The sequence below is a fragment of the Perissodus microlepis genome, chromosome 11 (genome assembly GCF_051167445.1).
Source record: "Perissodus microlepis isolate ML-2025 ecotype Zambia chromosome 11, ASM5116744v1, whole genome shotgun sequence".
Taxonomy (NCBI): domain Eukaryota; kingdom Metazoa; phylum Chordata; class Actinopteri; order Cichliformes; family Cichlidae; genus Perissodus; species Perissodus microlepis.
The window spans coordinates 18830999-18847644 of NC_140471.1; the positions used below are offsets into that span (position 1 = coordinate 18830999).

Here is a 16646-nt window from a genome sequence, read left to right on the forward strand (position 1 = left end):
GTAGAGAACACAGAGAAGAGTCAGAGAGGGAAGACATGCAGATGGTCTAAGTGTCAGAAGAGGGTGAGATGGAGGCAGATAATCTCACTTAAGAGAGCAGCCGAAGGAAAAACAAGAAGAGTTACCGGTCTGTCAGAGGAGTGATGACCAGACGTGGTGTATTTCCAAGATACTCATAAGAGTAAATGAACTGAGCATCACAGATGTTGATGTAGCAGTGGCGAAGCTGCTCACTCCAGTAATGTCGAAGCTGGGAAAGCCAAGGGAAAGCCTGTGAGGTGGTGACCTGTAAACACACATGGCTCATATCAAACGTCATCAATGAAAAATGCCACACAAATACTGAGATGCTATGACTATTTTCTTTAAAAGAATTATACCTTTGAGTGTGCCACGTTATGATATCAGTTAGTCAAATTCCAAATCAAGCTGTTTTAAATTAATAAAAAAAGTAATTTGATCTGCACACATACAGTAAGAGTAAAGCTTGCCATAATACCAAAGTTAGCTCAATCAGACTAAAATGAGATGTCATGCAAGAAGTTATTCATTTGTTTTAACCTTTTTAGCAATAAGGCTGGCAACAATGTCTCTGGCATGGACATCAATGGTGCATACAGTCATGATCTTTTGCCTGTCTCCTGAGCTCAGCTCTCCGAGTAGCATGCCAATCAGCATGTTGAGTTGAGAAACCTATAGGTGGGAAACAACAACTTCAAAGCAAAGAGGAGAAGAGAGTAACACAAATTCACACAGGAGATCATTTCCCTCAAACTGATATTAACATTTCTTTTTTTCCTGTCACTTGTCCTACTGATCATTCAAAATCATAAAACCTTGCAGGTCATTTACCAGCATTACACGAATGTCTACTTTACATATGATCAAAAGCAGTCTAGTGTTCTTGTTTTTACTAAAAGATAATTGGAAATCATTTGTTCCTGTTCCTGTGTGACAGCAGATCCAATCAATGCAATGCCGTGGGTTGATGGGGGAGAGGGAGATTTTTCAAACAGCAGCCAAGGACATGTTAACCTTTAATGGTACCGATGAAAGTGACAAGAGTGATAAAACAACTCTGATCAGAGTCGACGGTGAGGCTCCCGAAGCCCAAGTCAGGTCAGATCATATGCACAGTATATGCAGACACTATGTATAATACAGATCATTGAACACAGCATGTCGAGAGCATGACATCAAATCGAAACTTTCTTTTCTTTGAAAATATCACATTAACCTTAAAAAACATTAATATATGACAAACACCTTTTAATGGCAAAACTATTTTGCCACTATTTAAAACTAAAGCCTTAAAATGTCAGTTAAGCTACCATACCTGTTTTTTATTGTAGTCTTTTAGCGCTGACTCAAATCCTTCTTCCAGTCTTTTGAACACAAGTTCCATATCATTAGTCCACCAGATCTGTGATCCAGCGAGAGCAACTTGGGCAGGGAAATCGAGAATCCACTGCTCTCTGGGTCTGTCCTCGTACACGGACACAGCCTCGGATAGGTGACCCTTGACACATTCCTTCATAGACTCTTCGAGACGACTGAGCCATGCCTCAACCTAACGGGAAGTATTTTTTTAAACAAATGATTCAGCTACTTTGTGATGTGTGATCGATAATTTACATTCGCTGATGATGAATATGATCTTACCGGCCCGCGACACAAACATTCAGTCTGGAATGGCACAAATTCCCTCTCTTTGCTATACATGCCCACAGCAACTTTAGGATTACTCAGCTGCTCATTTTTGCTGAACTCAAGATCGGTCAAGTTGTCAAAAATCTTTGAGAGATGGACGGTCACCTACAAAAGACAGTCAGTCGTATTTGCGCATGATAGACACATTAAGCACGGCAATTATTACGCAGGCTAGACACTAAAATAAAATAAAAGGATTTGCATGTTTCAACTCTAAATGGGTGCTCAAACACTTTTTACTACATGCAACATTTGCCCATTTAGACACACATTCACCCTTCAAGTTTTTTTCTGTCATGCACACACTCTGATGGATGCATCAGGAGCAATTTGGGGTACAGTATCCTCCCCACAGAAACCTGAACATGTGAGGATCTGGAGACCAAAGCACAGAGCTTCTCACTTGATGGGCAAACAACTAATTTTGTTAAAAAAAATCCCTGCACAACAAACTCAAAAATAAACAACCTATCTTAGACCAAATGCATATGCATGCATAAGTACTATAAATGCACAGTGCGCTCAAGCGTTTTGAAAGTCCCTATTGGACAGGCCTACACCCCAGGGGACCTGTCCATAACGCCAACGCTGCCTTCTGATAATTGAATGACCTGCTCTATATCCTGAGCCACAGCTGCCCTAAAGAAGGGAAAGTTTACTGAATTTACTTCTCTGGGACGACTTCCTTTAGAGAGGATGTCCAACAAGTCTGCGGATGAAATAAAGTAGAATCGTGGAAATGCGAGTCTTTTTGTTTCCAGGTATTCAGTAAGAGCTTTTTCACATAATGCCAGCCTGTCGGAAAGATTGAATAGGATCAGTAGGCAGGAAACCTTTAAGCGTATAACACAAGTTTGATGAAAACAGCATGAACCTTTTTTGTAGATCCTCTAACTTCTCCAGTAGATGAGGTTTGTTAGTGGCCTCAATTACATTTTTAATGATGGCACTGCCCAACATTAGCTCCTGAAAGAACAAAAATTCCCATTGTTACAAATGGTGACAACAACATAATTTGCAGCTCTACACAAACTGTGTATACATGCAGACCTGAAATTCTGCATCTATTGCTTTGAATCTGTGTGTATCTGCAGGCAGTTGCTGGCAAATGTCATCACAGCCTTTGAAAATGCTTTCAAGGTAGGCCCATGTCCTTTGGACCTCCATCCAGACCATCAACACAGAGTCGGCCACCGTCAACTGTATTTGTAGTTCCACTACCTGGTGCAGGAAGTGATCTGTGTGCTTATTCTGAAAGACACTCTGGAGATGAACCTTGAGAATAAGGGAAAAGAAGAATAAGCATAAAGAATGTGCTCTAATGTAAAATTAAAGTGCAGCAGATAGAATCAAACCTATCCTAAAGAAAAAACCTATTTTCAGAATTGGACACCATTACACGTATCAGCTGCATTTGTAAACATCTTCTACCTCATCAGCATGCCAAGCCAAGTCAAATGGGGGTGGGGGGGTGGGGGGGGGGGGGACGGGGGGGGGGGACTATTTAAACAAAGATGGAGGCACTAAAGTGTCAGGAATTGTAATTGCTGGCTGTAACCCCCTCAACGCATCTGGTGTACATGTTCAAAGAGCGCCACGGTGCAACAATGCCCTGTGTTGTCCAGAAGCTATAAATCTTGGGACTCAATAGGGACCTTTCTGCTCTCAGCCATGCTATTAGACACTCAAATGGGGAAGGCACGTCTGTGATCTCATCTCTGTTCAGCACTTAACTATCAGAGATTCTCACAGACAGCTGATCTTGAGAACAAGCTCTTGTTCTTTTGTAAAATAACTTACAGTAACTTAAGACATCTACCTGATGATCCTCAAGAGTTTCAATGAGTTGTTCATCACATTTAAGCAGTGGCACAGAGGTCTGGTAATGCTCTTCATATGAAAGCTCCATTGACATCCACGTCTGACTTATTTCTGTTACAACCTGAAATATAAACAGTGAATAGTGTTGATAGCAAATAGAAGTTTACCAATAAACTAACTTCACAAAAAGTGCTATTAGTACAGCTGCATGTCTTATTTATTTGTTTAGCACATCTCTTTAATGTGAAATTCTGTTTCTAATAACTTCCAAGGGGGGGTAGGGACTAATAAGTGTATACTTCTGCATACTCCTTTTCAAACAAAAGAATGGAATGATATTTTGTAATGATTGTGAAGGCACATGTTTGAAATAAAAATGAACTGAACTGAACTGAATTGAAAATACGTCAACATGTTTGTGTTCATAGCTGATGAAAAACCTTCTCTATTGCCATCTCTTTGACTGCCTTTTCCACTATGTTGCGGACTTCATCTTCAAACAAATGGAGCTGTAAAGCCAACAGGTCCTCCAAAGTGGTACTATCTGTCACAGTGAAATCCATCTATAAAAAAAAAATAGTAAAAAAGTGTAACATGTTTATTAAGCAAAGCAAAATATACAACGAGATCTCCTACAAAAAGGCCTCTGCTTTATGAATTTATGCACCTGTGTTGTTCTAATTAGCTGGACCCAGTGACGCTCTCGTATTGCCGGGTTCTGCAGTTGACTCACAGCCTGCAGTGACGTCAACAAGTTCTTTACATAAAGGTCTAATCCAGAATACACATCCCACAAGCGAGCTTCTTTGTCAAGCTTTTGTATGTCCTACACAAACAGAAGGTAGGTAAACATAATTAGTTATTAGGGGCATCTGTTACAAACAGCAATGGTGCGTGACAGCAAGACAGCAGGAGAGATGAGCTGGTGTGATGTAGCACTGTTGGTGACCTTACCTTGGCAAGCCTCCTCAATTCTGCATCCATCTGGTCCACGTTTATCTGCCTCCATTTGGTCATTGTCCAGTTTTCCACACTGCTCTGTATAGATAAAGACACATGGAGAAGGGTCAGTGGGTTAAGGCTATTTAATAGGGACATTTAGAGGCTACAGGGTATTCAAAGTCTCAAAGAGGACAGCCAGGTCAAGTCATTTATGTATTGGGGTATTGTGGTAGGGTGATGAGACCTAGAGTTGTTTTTTTGTTTTTGTTTTTTCAATTTCCCCATGAAAAAAATGACATTTAAAAATCACTGATAAATCAACCTACTTGCACATATACAACAATGTCCCACAGTTCTTTGAGAATCGTAATCTCTCGTCTGCAGAGCTTGATGTCTCTGTAGTCAGAAATGGAAACATCAAGTAGGCTGGCAGACTCTTGCAGCTCTGCTACTTCTCTCTCCATATCCCGGATTGCTTTTTCTGACTAGAAAACAAATGGCAGTTATCATTCAAAAAGGTCAAATAAAATGCTGTTTTAATCCGATAGTCAAGCAATGATTAAAAACCTACTTTCTCAAGACTACTGTAAGGATTTACTGCCTTGTAACTGAAGGGTGCCATTGCTCTGAACATGTCTCTGAACTGGGTTTGTTTCACCTGAAAAAAATGTTCATGTTGCTTAACGTATGTTACAATAGTTTCTACACTGTACAATTTTAGTTTTCTCATATGATCACCTCAAAATCCATGCACCGTCTTCGTAAAACCATCACTTCTGCATTCTTCATGGGTGCCACCTCATGCCTTACTCTTAGGGCCAGTTTTTTAGCCCCACTCCATTTCTCTGGAAGTTCCTGTCGACAAAACTACAGTTATCACTCGGAGCACGAAAGTACACATAATGAATACAGTAATCTGATTCTTTGTGGATAAATTACTGTTTATGATTACATTGCTGTAGTTGGCTCACTCTTTTCCTACCTCCATTTGCCAGTAGATATGGTCTGGTATGGTCACACCATATTGTTCCAGGAGGATCACTGTTTCTCTAAGAGGCTCAAACATCTTGTCTGTGGCATTCTGTCTGTCCTTTACAGCTAACAGGTGACTCATCACTTCCACAAAGCCATGGTTGTCATCTTTAGCTATAGGTTGTCTTAGCCCTTCAACAGTAGCTTGGATAAACTTCTGCAGCTCATCAAGACTGAGTGGGAAAAGTTAGAGTAAGAACAACTGATCCTACAAATTTGTCAGAACTTAAAATCTATGCCAATAAAATTTACCTGTGGGTGACATTGGTCAGGAGATGCTCTTTGAAGAGCCAGCTCCACCTTTTTAGTGTGTTAAGAAGGCTGACTTTAAAGTGCTTGATGTCCACCCGAAACCATCCATCAAAAACTCTGAAGTCTTCAAAGTGGGAAATTTCATCATGCAGATCCTCATAATAATCGATCTATAAAATTAAAACCACAACAGGCATTGAAATTAAAAATAAAAAACAAAAATAAAACTCAAACTCCCGTGAATTGCAAGAATTTAGCCCAGAGTTTAAACATTTTTTACTTGTTCTTTGAAGTTACTGATTGTAGGAGGATTGTCAGGGAGTGCATCTCCTGTACAGGCTTCCATCTCCTCTGATGTGAGTGCACGTCCATACAGGAGAAACTGCCTGAGAAACTCTGCCCTGTCATCTTGCCACAGATGAGTATAACAATCAAACTTTGTCTGGTAATTTATTGCTTTCTTCTGGACGTTCTCCACTCGCTCCATTATTTCCTGTCTCAGGTCCAGCAAGTCTAGCATGCCATCCATTACATCCTGTAAGAGTTATATTACATCAAACAAAACATCAGGAATAGCTACCATTTGTAGAAGAAAACACAATAATGAGTTTGGCAAGTTTAGTACACCAAGGAAATGGATGTAACAGTACTTCACTTATAACACAGCAACACAGTCTACCACTATTCTCCTTTTGACAGGGAGGCTGTACTCTTCACTCTAGTAAGAACATATTTACGATGTAATCTGGGAACATTTTAGCACATATAAAAGTACAATGACAAATAATAACTAGCAAGTCATTCAAATTGTGCAATTCTAAAATTGTGTGACTTTTGCAGTAAAAGCAGAGAAGACATCTCCTAGTTTTTGTCAGTGTATAAGAAACCTGTGCTAATTCAAACATAGGTCTCATACCTGATAGGTCTCCATGCTAAGATGAGCAGCCACTCTCCTGATATTCACTGAAGTCTTGAATACATCTGCAACCAGCCCCTCTATCAGTTCATAGAGGCTATCTCCTGCATCTTTCTCCATTGAGGGACAGAAAGTCATCTTTGAGCCATTGAGGATTAGCTTCGCCTCAAACAGTGGAGTCTGGTTCAGGCCTGCCTCCATGTTTTCCACGAGGAAATGAAGAGAGCGACTGATGTAGCTGAAGAGCCCTTCAACAACCATGTCATCCAAATATTCCAGGTAGCACTGCCACTCTTCTGAATCCGGATCAGCATGGAAAAGAACCATGTTCTCCTGAGTAGAAGTAGAATATTAGAATAATATTTAGCTTCTGCTTGTAATAATTTCTATTTCACATGATTTTTGAAGCTCTACTTGGGGGGATTTATCTATTCCACAACAACTGGAGTAATTTTATTTTAATAGCTTCTTAAGTGCTTAAATATGTTAATACTATTTATATCAAGAAAAATACTTCCAGAATGTCAGAGGAAAAAGATTATTGTGATTATAATTAAAAGTTTTTAAGCTGAGAGCATTAGCAGCTCCATGTTGCATAAAAATTTATGTTAAACAATACAGGACATACACCAAAGAACTTAGATTTGGATCTATGGTATCATATGCAAGTCATCTTCATAATGAAACTAATGTGATGTTTAATTAAGTTGCACATAAATTCAAGGTTTAAATAAAATTAACAAAAAGTAACTAAACAAGGTTTTAAACTGTCAGTGAACAGAACCAATAATGTGCTTTAATCTAATCAAGGTGAATGCTGTTTTTAACCATACCAACAGAAACATACATGTTTCAGTGCTTACTTAGGTATTCACAGAAAATCTATAATGGCTCAGTTACTCTTCACAGATCCAGCCACACACACCTGCACCAGCCCATGTATATAGTCTCCATCATTCTTCATGGAGCTGTACTTCTTCCTGAAAGAGTCTCCTCTCTCGTCCAGTTGTATGAGTGAACCTTTTTTGTTGTCCTTTCTGCAAAACATGGCCTGTTTGCTCCATCTCTTCATCACAGACTGAATGGCATCACAGTTTTCCCTCACTCTATTAACTCGACAGACAAGGTCTTGTACAAGGTGTTTGGTGTTGCTGATGAAGCTCCAGCAGCCCTCGTCCTGCCACGTCAAGCTGGTCTCTGCTCTCGACAGCTGCAGGTCTACTGACTCCAGCTCAGCTCTGATGAGAGGGAGTTCCACCTCTAACACTGTCTGCTTAAGCTTGTTGTACCACTGTACTAACAGCTGCAAACCGTTCACATACTGAAAAATACAAATGTGAGCAAATGATGCATTTAGGGCCAATAAATTAAAAAAAATTAAAAAACAAAACAAAACTGCTGTTTAACTTTGATGGGTGACCTTGTGTGGCCCAGTTCTAAAATGATTTTTCAAACCTTTGTGAACATTTCACGCTTCTCAAAAACAGCCAGTGCATCTGGAGGTATGTTGATCTCACTCACAGTCTGAAAATACTTCACATCCTTTAAGGCCTCAGTCAGCTGAGAAGTAAAAGAAATTACTGATTAATTTAATTGAATTAATTTAAATGTAATACTATAATGACTGTAGCATTTTTATGTATATATGCCTTTATGTATCTCCTCCTTAATGAGTGGACCGATCTGAAGAAAACCTTGCACGAACATCATCACACATACAGCTTAAGGGTCATCAAAATTGATATTCACAACAAAATTTTGTTTGACCACTAAATACATAAAGTATTATTTAAAATGCACCCCAGGCCTGGCAGAAACTGCCAGTAATGCAGGTAATAACTAGTAATAGCTTGTAATAATAATAAAAATTTGGATTCATTTATTTTACACACAAAAGTCAAAGGCATCAGAAAGTGGCATTTTAGCTGAAAACATCCAGAAATAAGGTACTGCAGAGGGGCAGCAGCACTAAAAGCCTTGTCAGCTCAGTTCAAATCAATTTTATTTACACAGCGCCAAATACCAACAAGACTCGTCTCAAGAAGTTTTATATTGTAAGGTAGACCCAACAATAATACAACAGAGAGAAACCCAACAGTCATATGACCCCCCTATGAGCAAGTGCTCTGGCGACAGTGGGAAGGAAAAGCTCCCTTTTAATAGGAAGAAACCTCCAACAGAATCAGGCTCAGGGAGGGGCGTCCATGTGGTTGGGGTGAGGGAGGAAGACAGGACAAAACACTTGCTGTGGAAGAGACCCAGAGATTAAGAAGGAATAATGATTCAATGCGTGTATAAACACAGGAAGGTGCCTGAAGAAGAAATACTCAGTGCATCATGGGAATTCCCAAGCAGCCTACAACTACTGCTGCATAACTAAGGGAGGATTCAGGGTCACCTCATCCAGCCCAAACTATGTGCTTTGGCAAAAAGAAGAGTTTTAAGTCTAATCTTAAAAGTAGAGGGAGTGTCTGTCTGCCAAATCCAAACCTAGAAGCTGATTCCACAGAAGAGATGCCTGAAAATTGAAGGCTCTCCCTCCCATTTTACTTTTAAATACATATAAGCCTACAGAACTCCATAATTAACCTTAGTGAAGAGGGCACTCCATTTACATGGACAAACTGGAGTGTATTAGATAGATATGATTCTGATTAACTAACACAGCTGGGTCAAGAGATGGCTTTTTAAGTAACGGTTGAACTACTGCCAGCTTGAAGGCCTGTGGTACATAGCCAATTATTATAGATAGGTTGATCATATTTAAGATTGAAGCATAACATCATGGTAAGAATTCTTTGAGCAGTCTTGTAGGAATGAGGTCTAAAAGACACGTTGATGGTTTGGAGGAAGTAATTACTGAAGTTAACTCAGAAAGATCAATTGGAGTAAAAGATACTAAATAAATGTAGATAATGTTACATCTGTGAGATGATTTGAGTAAGTTTTAAAATTTTATTTGTGAAGAAATTCAAGGAATCATTACTAGTTAATGTTAACAGAGCTCTGACTTTGTCAGCCAGACTACAGTGCTGAGGAGAAATATAGGGTTATTCTTTATTTTCTTCAATCAATGATGAATAGTAAGATGTTCCAGCTCTACAGAGGGCTTTTTTTTTTTTTTAACAAAGCAGCAAACAATTTTTTAGGCTAAATGATGATCTTTTAAATTTGTGATACACCATTTCCTCTCCAGCTTACAAGGTGCATTAATGCATTTGAGAATTATATTCCTTTTTCACAGGAGCTACATCAGACAGAGCCATACATATTGAAGAAGTAAACTTATTAACAAGACCTCTGTTGGAGTAACAATCAGGAGTTAAAGTCAGTGAATTATATAATTAAACCTAGTTACAGCACTTTCAGAAAGACATCTACTGTGTTGAAATCTATTCCTCACTGCTGTGTAATCAATTATTGTAAATGTACATGTTATTAGAAAATGATCAGACAAGAGAGGGCTTTCAGAAAACACTTGTGCTTACTTAAATGTTCAGTTTCTATGCCACATGTTAGAACAAAATCTAGAGTGTGATTAAAGTGGTGAGTGGGTTGTCTAATAGCACACCCACCTCCACGTCCAGAAGAGTGAGGCTTCTATATCTACAAAAGCCTGGTCATGTCTAACTTGAACAAAAAAAAATCTATATTCCTGTCCTTGATTATGTATAAGTAATACTCTGCTACTGATAAAGCAGGTATGCGAAAGCATAAACATTGATATGCTGTGAGTAGGTAATGGGTAAATGGTAAATGGCCTGTATTTGTATAGCGCTTTTACTAGTCCCCCCTAGGGACCCCAAAGCGCTTTACACAGCTTTGAGCCACGATCTCCCGATCTGATCACGATCTGAAATTGACATGAAGCGGATCAAGGAAGACTACAAGAAGAATTATGGCAAAACACTCTACCAGGACATTCTGGATGACACCACAGATGATTACGAGAAGAAGTACTATTAATTCTGGTGCAGAATTAATAGTACTATCAACACCAGGTTGCCAGGGCAACAGTGTTTGTTGTGATGATGTTGGCACCTATCAGGGAAAACTTTGTATCAATTTACAGAAAAAAAAATTAAGGAATAAAATAACTGTGGTACGCTGGAGCCACTATCAGCGACAAACAGAGACTGCAGCGTGTTGTGCGCTCTGCTGAGAAGGTGATTGGCTGCAGACTCCCATCTCTGCAGGACCTGTACACCTCCAGGACACTGGGGCGTGCAGCTCGGATCTCAGCTGACCCTTCTCACCCTGGACACAGTCTGTTTGACCTGCTCCCCTCAGGCAGGAGGCTCCGGTCCATTCGCACCAGAACCTCTCGCCATAAGAACAGTTTCTTCCCCTCTGCTGTTGGACACATGAACAATAACCGTATGACTGTTCCCACCACTAACACATGACCCTACGCTGTGTTCACTGCATCATTCCATGTTTGGCACTGATCACCACCTGCACTCATGTATATATCATGTATATATCTATCTACTTAGCACTTTTAATTCTTATTCTTATTTTTATTTTCATGTCTATTTAAGCGTAATTTATGACAGTATGTTTGCACTGAAGCACCGCAGCAATTTCCTAATGTTGTAAACCTGCTCAACATTTGGCAATAAAACCCTTTCTGATTCTGATTCTGATTCTGAACTAAATATGGAAATGTGCTCCTTCCACTGCAACGCTGCTACTATTTTTGTACTTGCAAACTGTGTCAGCAGTATGATTAAAAGTTTGAGGTAAGGAATAATGATTCTTGGATCATTTGAATTGTATTCTTTGAGAAGTTTTTAGGGATCTTGAGGGTGCCTTAGCAGTGGGCCACTGCATGCTCTCAGTCAAAGAGTAAGTTGAGCATTGAAAGGTGTACACTTTCATATTTCCATGAAATTGGTTACCTTTGGATTAAAGTTGACTGAAATCAGGCCAGAAGAGGTATTTCTGGAGATAAGTGGCTGGTTCAGGTTAATCAGGCACGTCTGTTCTAAGCCACAGCACCAGTCAGAGTAAATGTCCTTCTCAAACTGGTCTAGTAGATTCAAGATCTCTGCGTACATGCTGTACTCGGTAACCATGTCTACTCCTTCTGCAGGCCTGGAAATATGAAAAATAAATCTCTTTCTGTTCAATAATATAATCAATAAAGACAAGAAGTGTAACTTATGCTTAGAACATATTCTAATTTTTGTTTTTACTGACTTGCCAAAAAGCAATCTGAATTTTTCCCACGGTCTTTGAATGCGTTCTCTGAGCATTTTTGCCCACTTGAAAGCTCCAGATGTGTGTGCCATGTTCTTCACCAGACTAGTTTCCATCTGTAAACACAGTGAGATTATAGAAAAAAAAATCAAATTAACAATATCTATTGTGCAGTGAATACATACTGCTAGTATCCAGTTTTAGCTTGGAGTACCTGATTAAGCTGTAATTTCAATAGATGTTTACACGTCTCCAGCTCTTCTCTGAAATGTTGCTGTAGCAGAAGGAAGTTGGGACCAAATATCTGTCTAATCTGTCTTTTCTCCAGGAAGGGTCCAGCAATAGTTAGCATCTACGGGCGAAACACTCTGAGTCTTTGTTGTTCACCATTCACTTGGTAAATAATGCATTACCACACTAGCATGCAGTCTTACTTACTTTCATTGCTGACTCGAGGCCTGAACAATCCTTGAAAACCAAACACAGAAAGCGAGCAAGGCGGCATTCAATGTCCGCAATCTTAATCTTGAAATTCTTATACTCACTTTCAAAACCCTAATGAGAGAAACAACAGTTCAACAGTATTTAATGATGAACACTAGTGCATCCATGTGTATTATAATAATATTAAAATAATCCTTATGATTATTATTATAAATCCCAAAAAATCTTTATTAATAGTATCACCTGAGAGTTCAAGTCAAGCGGGCAGTTTTTACTGTGGATCAGTGCTTGGCAGAGGTCACTGAACTCTTTGTGCATCTTAGCAGCATGCTCACTGTAGAGTTTCCCTTTAGTTCCACCAAATTGCAACTTTTCCATTCTCTTATAGTGTAGCATGATTTCAAAGAATTCCTGTCAGGAAAAAAAAAAGATCAGGAAACAAAATCACGCACAACATTATTATGACAACCAATAAAGCAAAAATATTATCTCACCTCAAGCTGTTGCATACGATTAAAGAACTGGTTGAAACGTGAGAAAATCATAGCAGCTGGAAAATCCCAGGGTGCATGTTTCACTTGGCTGGCAAGTCTTTCCCTCTGGGTCTGGTAACTGTCTTTGAAACACCTACAAACCTTTATGACTCTCTTTACCATTTGTAGACTTTCCTCTGGATCCTCTCTGAGAAGCAGATCTGCAGAGAGGTATGTAGAAGCCTACAGGGAATAAGTTTTTGTATCTGTGAATTTGTTCATGCTAGCAGCTAACAGTGAGAGTAATGTCAGCTGTCAGTAGTAGCTTGCTCTTTCTCTGGACCCCCCTATGTACATCTATAAATACAGGTGTTTCAAAAGAGAACTTATACCTGTTCAATGAGCAGATTACAGAGTTCCTGCAGTAATACCACGATGCGTGCTGGTCTTTGGTAAGACCGGCAGTTGGTCCAAATGAGGTAAAGCGTGTGAAAAAGTGCCGGCATGTATGTTTCCATGAGTAGAAGCTCTCCGTTTTCCAAATGAGACAGCTGTGCATGTAGTGGCTGTAGATGGAGGTCAATGTCCTCGGCTTCTCGCAGAGCTTTATTTTTTGAGGACAAAAAATATATATCATAATCATATGTTAACCTCTAACTGTATAACAGAGATGGAGGTGATATTATGCTGTACAAGGCAGACACTACCCATTGTCTTTAAAAAAGTGACACGGTAATCTTACCATCACACACTTTTCCAATTAGCATCTTGATTGCTGGATGATAGCTGCTATCCATCGTCTCTAACATCTTCACCATCATTTGAATAACTGGACTCTGAAGCTACAGCAAGATACAACTTTAGCAAATAGTGACGTAGAAGGAGATGAAAAGATATTAAAACATGTTTTGGTGAATACCAATGTGGTTAGGAAGTATACCTGATGATAAATGCTCTCTATGTTGTTCTTCCTGGATGCCCAAAACTTCAGTTCTGCACTGGGCCCTGGATTACAGCCTGTTATTAGTTTGTCTGATGAATCCTCCTTTAAAATTTTCTGGATCAGATTTGTCCAGTTGATGACCTGGGTCTCTATGGTATGGGCCACTGCCCTGTCATAGTTTTCATGCCTGAAGGAGGAAAATAGAAGGTGAGTGCTTTACTTAAAATATATAGTGTCAAAGATTACACTGTATGCTTGGTTGTTTTCTTACTTTTCAAAGATGCCGTGTGACTTTTCCATCCAGTCAGCTGCTATTGGAATAGGGAGGACAGTTTTCCCCATAACCCGTCCCTGCACAACTGAGGTCTGACTGCACATGATTTCCACATGTCGAAGGATGTCTTCAGATATCAGAAGTGGCCAAGTCTGATGGTTTTTGTTGTCGGACAGCAGTGGAACACATATCTTGCGAAGACAAAAACATAACCAATTCACCCAGAACCCACACAGGCAGGTTAGAAATGGAAAGAAAAGCTTCTTTATGGCTTATGTGTATGAAAATGGGTGGCACAGTCACCTGCTTAACTGCACATGACAGCTGCAGGAGAACTGGTGGAGTCAAAAGGCCAAAGAGCAGCAGTTCCCTGCAGTTTTCAGAGGTGACTGGAACAACTCTCTTCTTGAGAATATAGATTTGTTCATTTTTCGCATCTGGTGGAGCCTGCGTTTGAAATAATGTGAGATTTTGCAAGACTTTTAAATATGTCATGATAAAACGATTTATTTGTTTCATTTTAAAAGATCTTTACTAGTTGATGAGTCCATAATAAATACTCTAAGACAGTATTATACTGAATGCGCTTTGGCACTGCATTTTCAAAGCAGACATTTTACCTGTGTAGTAGGAAAATTGCAGGTGAAATCAATCATTTTAATGATGAAGTGCCCCAGTAACAGCAAACCAACATACATAAAAAGAAGAATCTCCCCTAAGTGAAAATTGCCATGATTATACCTGCGAGTTTCCTGCTATGACATGTCAAAATGTCTGCTGTAAGAACACACGCAGCAGACTCTGCAACATCTGTAACAGACATACCTCATTAGAAGCAACCAGACAGCCCTTTTTAGAGGAAGAGAAAAATATAAGCGACTGCTTTTCAAAGAAGTTCTTCAGAGGGGCTTGAAACTCTTCACTGACAGCATTTCTTTGCCATGTCTGGCTGTGCACCCGCAGTAGCCCGCAAACTTTTTCCTCGACAAACTTAACTCTGTGGTCCTCAAGAAAAGACGGACTATTTTTTTCCTCGTCCATGACTACTCTGCCAAGATGGCATGCTTTAGCTCCGCACTACGTTCGAAAAAATCAACTTACTTGCAGCAGTTATACATTATCCATTAAATTCCCTCATGGATAGTGTTAACTTCGCTTTATGTGCTTTTCTAAGAGCGCTGCATAGTAGGGCGGTTCAGCGTTCCGTTGCTTAGCAACGACCTTCAATCACTGCCGGATACGTAAGTGTCAGCCGGCTAGCTTCAGTAAAGACAGGACCCTATTTTAGCTTGTTTAAAATGACTGGAGGTGTAATGATTACTGAAAAGGCCCTATAATGTCGATATAATTCCAGACTATCTGTAATTTGTATTCCACACCAATGCATGGTGGCTTGAACAGTTTGTACCCTGTTTTGGTGTTTTTATTGTTTTTATACTGTGAACCTGATATCCAGGAGTGAATGTTAATTACCTGGTTTTCCCCTTTATCAATGATACCTTTCATGTTAAAATGTGATCTAAACCACTTTCAGCTGTCTCGTTTGCTCTTCTATAACCATCTGTAGTCAGCAAAGGGTCAGAGCCATTTTGCTATAACTACTGGACTATTATTGCAACCATTTGTCCAGTAAACATACTCCAGGCAATTCTTTATTTAATGTCTAATTTTTGAATTTTGTTCCAATTAGTTGAGCTCAACACACTTCTTACCCTCTGGGTTTAGCCTTAAATGAGAAGTTTGCCTAAATATTATTGCATTTATGTCTGGCATGGTCTGTTAATACTCACTTTACTCATCATTACTCTATACAATGTGCAGCATTCCAAAGATTCTTGGCTTAAATAAACATTCAAATCTGATGGGCCCGGAAAGATAATGTGCACTCATTACTTTACAGAGTAGGCTCACACAGGCCACTTTTTTAGGTACACCAGTTCAGCCGATCACTAACTCAACCAAATATCTAATCAGTCTATGGCAGCAGCTCAGTGCATGCATGTTGACATTATCAAGATGACCTGCTGAAGTTCAAGCATCAGACTGGGGAAGAAAGATGATCTAATCGTTCATTAACCTGGTCTGAGTATTTCAGAAACTGTGATTCTACTGGGATTTTCCCTTGCAACCATCTCTGGGGTATACAGAGAACAGTCCAAAAAAGAGAAATATCCAGTGAGTCACAGTTCTCTGCCTTGTTGGTGTCAAAGTTCAGAAGAGAGTTGCCAGAAAGCTTTGGGCTGATAGGAACAGTAAATCAAATTACCAAGGTATGCAGAAGAGCATCTCAGAACATACAGCATGTTAAACCTTGAAGCAGCTGAGCTATGGCAGCAGAAGACCAGACCAGTTCTCTTGTACTTTCACCACTTCTGCCAGCTAAGAACAGGAAACTGGGGCTACAATTTGCATGGACTCACCAAAATTCCACAATAGAAGATTGAAAAAGAATGTTGCCTGCTCTGGTAAATCTTTTCTAATAACTGCAGCAACATTTGGATGATACAATCAAAAAATAAACATAAACAACATGGAAGCATGGATCCATCCTGCCTATTATCAACCATTCAGACTGTTGCAGTACATTTTCTTGGCTCACTTTGGGCCTGTTAGTACCAACTAAGCATTGTTTAATAC

At 39.5% G+C, this 16646-nt stretch overlaps 1 protein-coding gene across 1 annotated transcript in view; it reads right to left on the reverse strand.

Moving 5' to 3' along the window:
• Positions 1 to 15186, reverse strand: part of LOC146377574 (dynein axonemal heavy chain 11) — a 41638-nt gene extending 26452 nt beyond the window's left edge. The window contains exons 1-32 of the mRNA XM_084944046.1: positions 14835 to 15186; positions 14313 to 14456; positions 14007 to 14200; positions 13733 to 13922; positions 13535 to 13634; positions 13185 to 13396; positions 12814 to 13035; positions 12563 to 12730; positions 12314 to 12430; positions 12090 to 12227; positions 11876 to 11991; positions 11575 to 11770; positions 8129 to 8233; positions 7599 to 7994; positions 6674 to 7006; positions 6038 to 6292; positions 5758 to 5927; positions 5456 to 5678; positions 5212 to 5328; positions 5045 to 5131; positions 4800 to 4958; positions 4486 to 4569; positions 4199 to 4357; positions 3972 to 4094; positions 3530 to 3652; positions 2761 to 2985; positions 2585 to 2676; positions 2379 to 2505; positions 1663 to 1815; positions 1337 to 1570; positions 562 to 693; positions 126 to 286 (exon numbers count right to left, since the gene is read on the reverse strand). Of these exons, the coding sequence (XP_084800172.1) occupies positions 126 to 286; positions 562 to 693; positions 1337 to 1570; positions 1663 to 1815; positions 2379 to 2505; positions 2585 to 2676; positions 2761 to 2985; positions 3530 to 3652; positions 3972 to 4094; positions 4199 to 4357; positions 4486 to 4569; positions 4800 to 4958; positions 5045 to 5131; positions 5212 to 5328; positions 5456 to 5678; positions 5758 to 5927; positions 6038 to 6292; positions 6674 to 7006; positions 7599 to 7994; positions 8129 to 8233; positions 11575 to 11770; positions 11876 to 11991; positions 12090 to 12227; positions 12314 to 12430; positions 12563 to 12730; positions 12814 to 13035; positions 13185 to 13396; positions 13535 to 13634; positions 13733 to 13922; positions 14007 to 14200; positions 14313 to 14456; positions 14835 to 15050 (5471 nt within the window). The 5' untranslated portion in view covers positions 15051 to 15186. The remainder of the gene's footprint in view (positions 1 to 125; positions 287 to 561; positions 694 to 1336; positions 1571 to 1662; positions 1816 to 2378; positions 2506 to 2584; positions 2677 to 2760; positions 2986 to 3529; positions 3653 to 3971; positions 4095 to 4198; positions 4358 to 4485; positions 4570 to 4799; positions 4959 to 5044; positions 5132 to 5211; positions 5329 to 5455; positions 5679 to 5757; positions 5928 to 6037; positions 6293 to 6673; positions 7007 to 7598; positions 7995 to 8128; positions 8234 to 11574; positions 11771 to 11875; positions 11992 to 12089; positions 12228 to 12313; positions 12431 to 12562; positions 12731 to 12813; positions 13036 to 13184; positions 13397 to 13534; positions 13635 to 13732; positions 13923 to 14006; positions 14201 to 14312; positions 14457 to 14834) is intronic.
• Positions 15187 to 16646: the final 1460 nt, after the last annotated feature.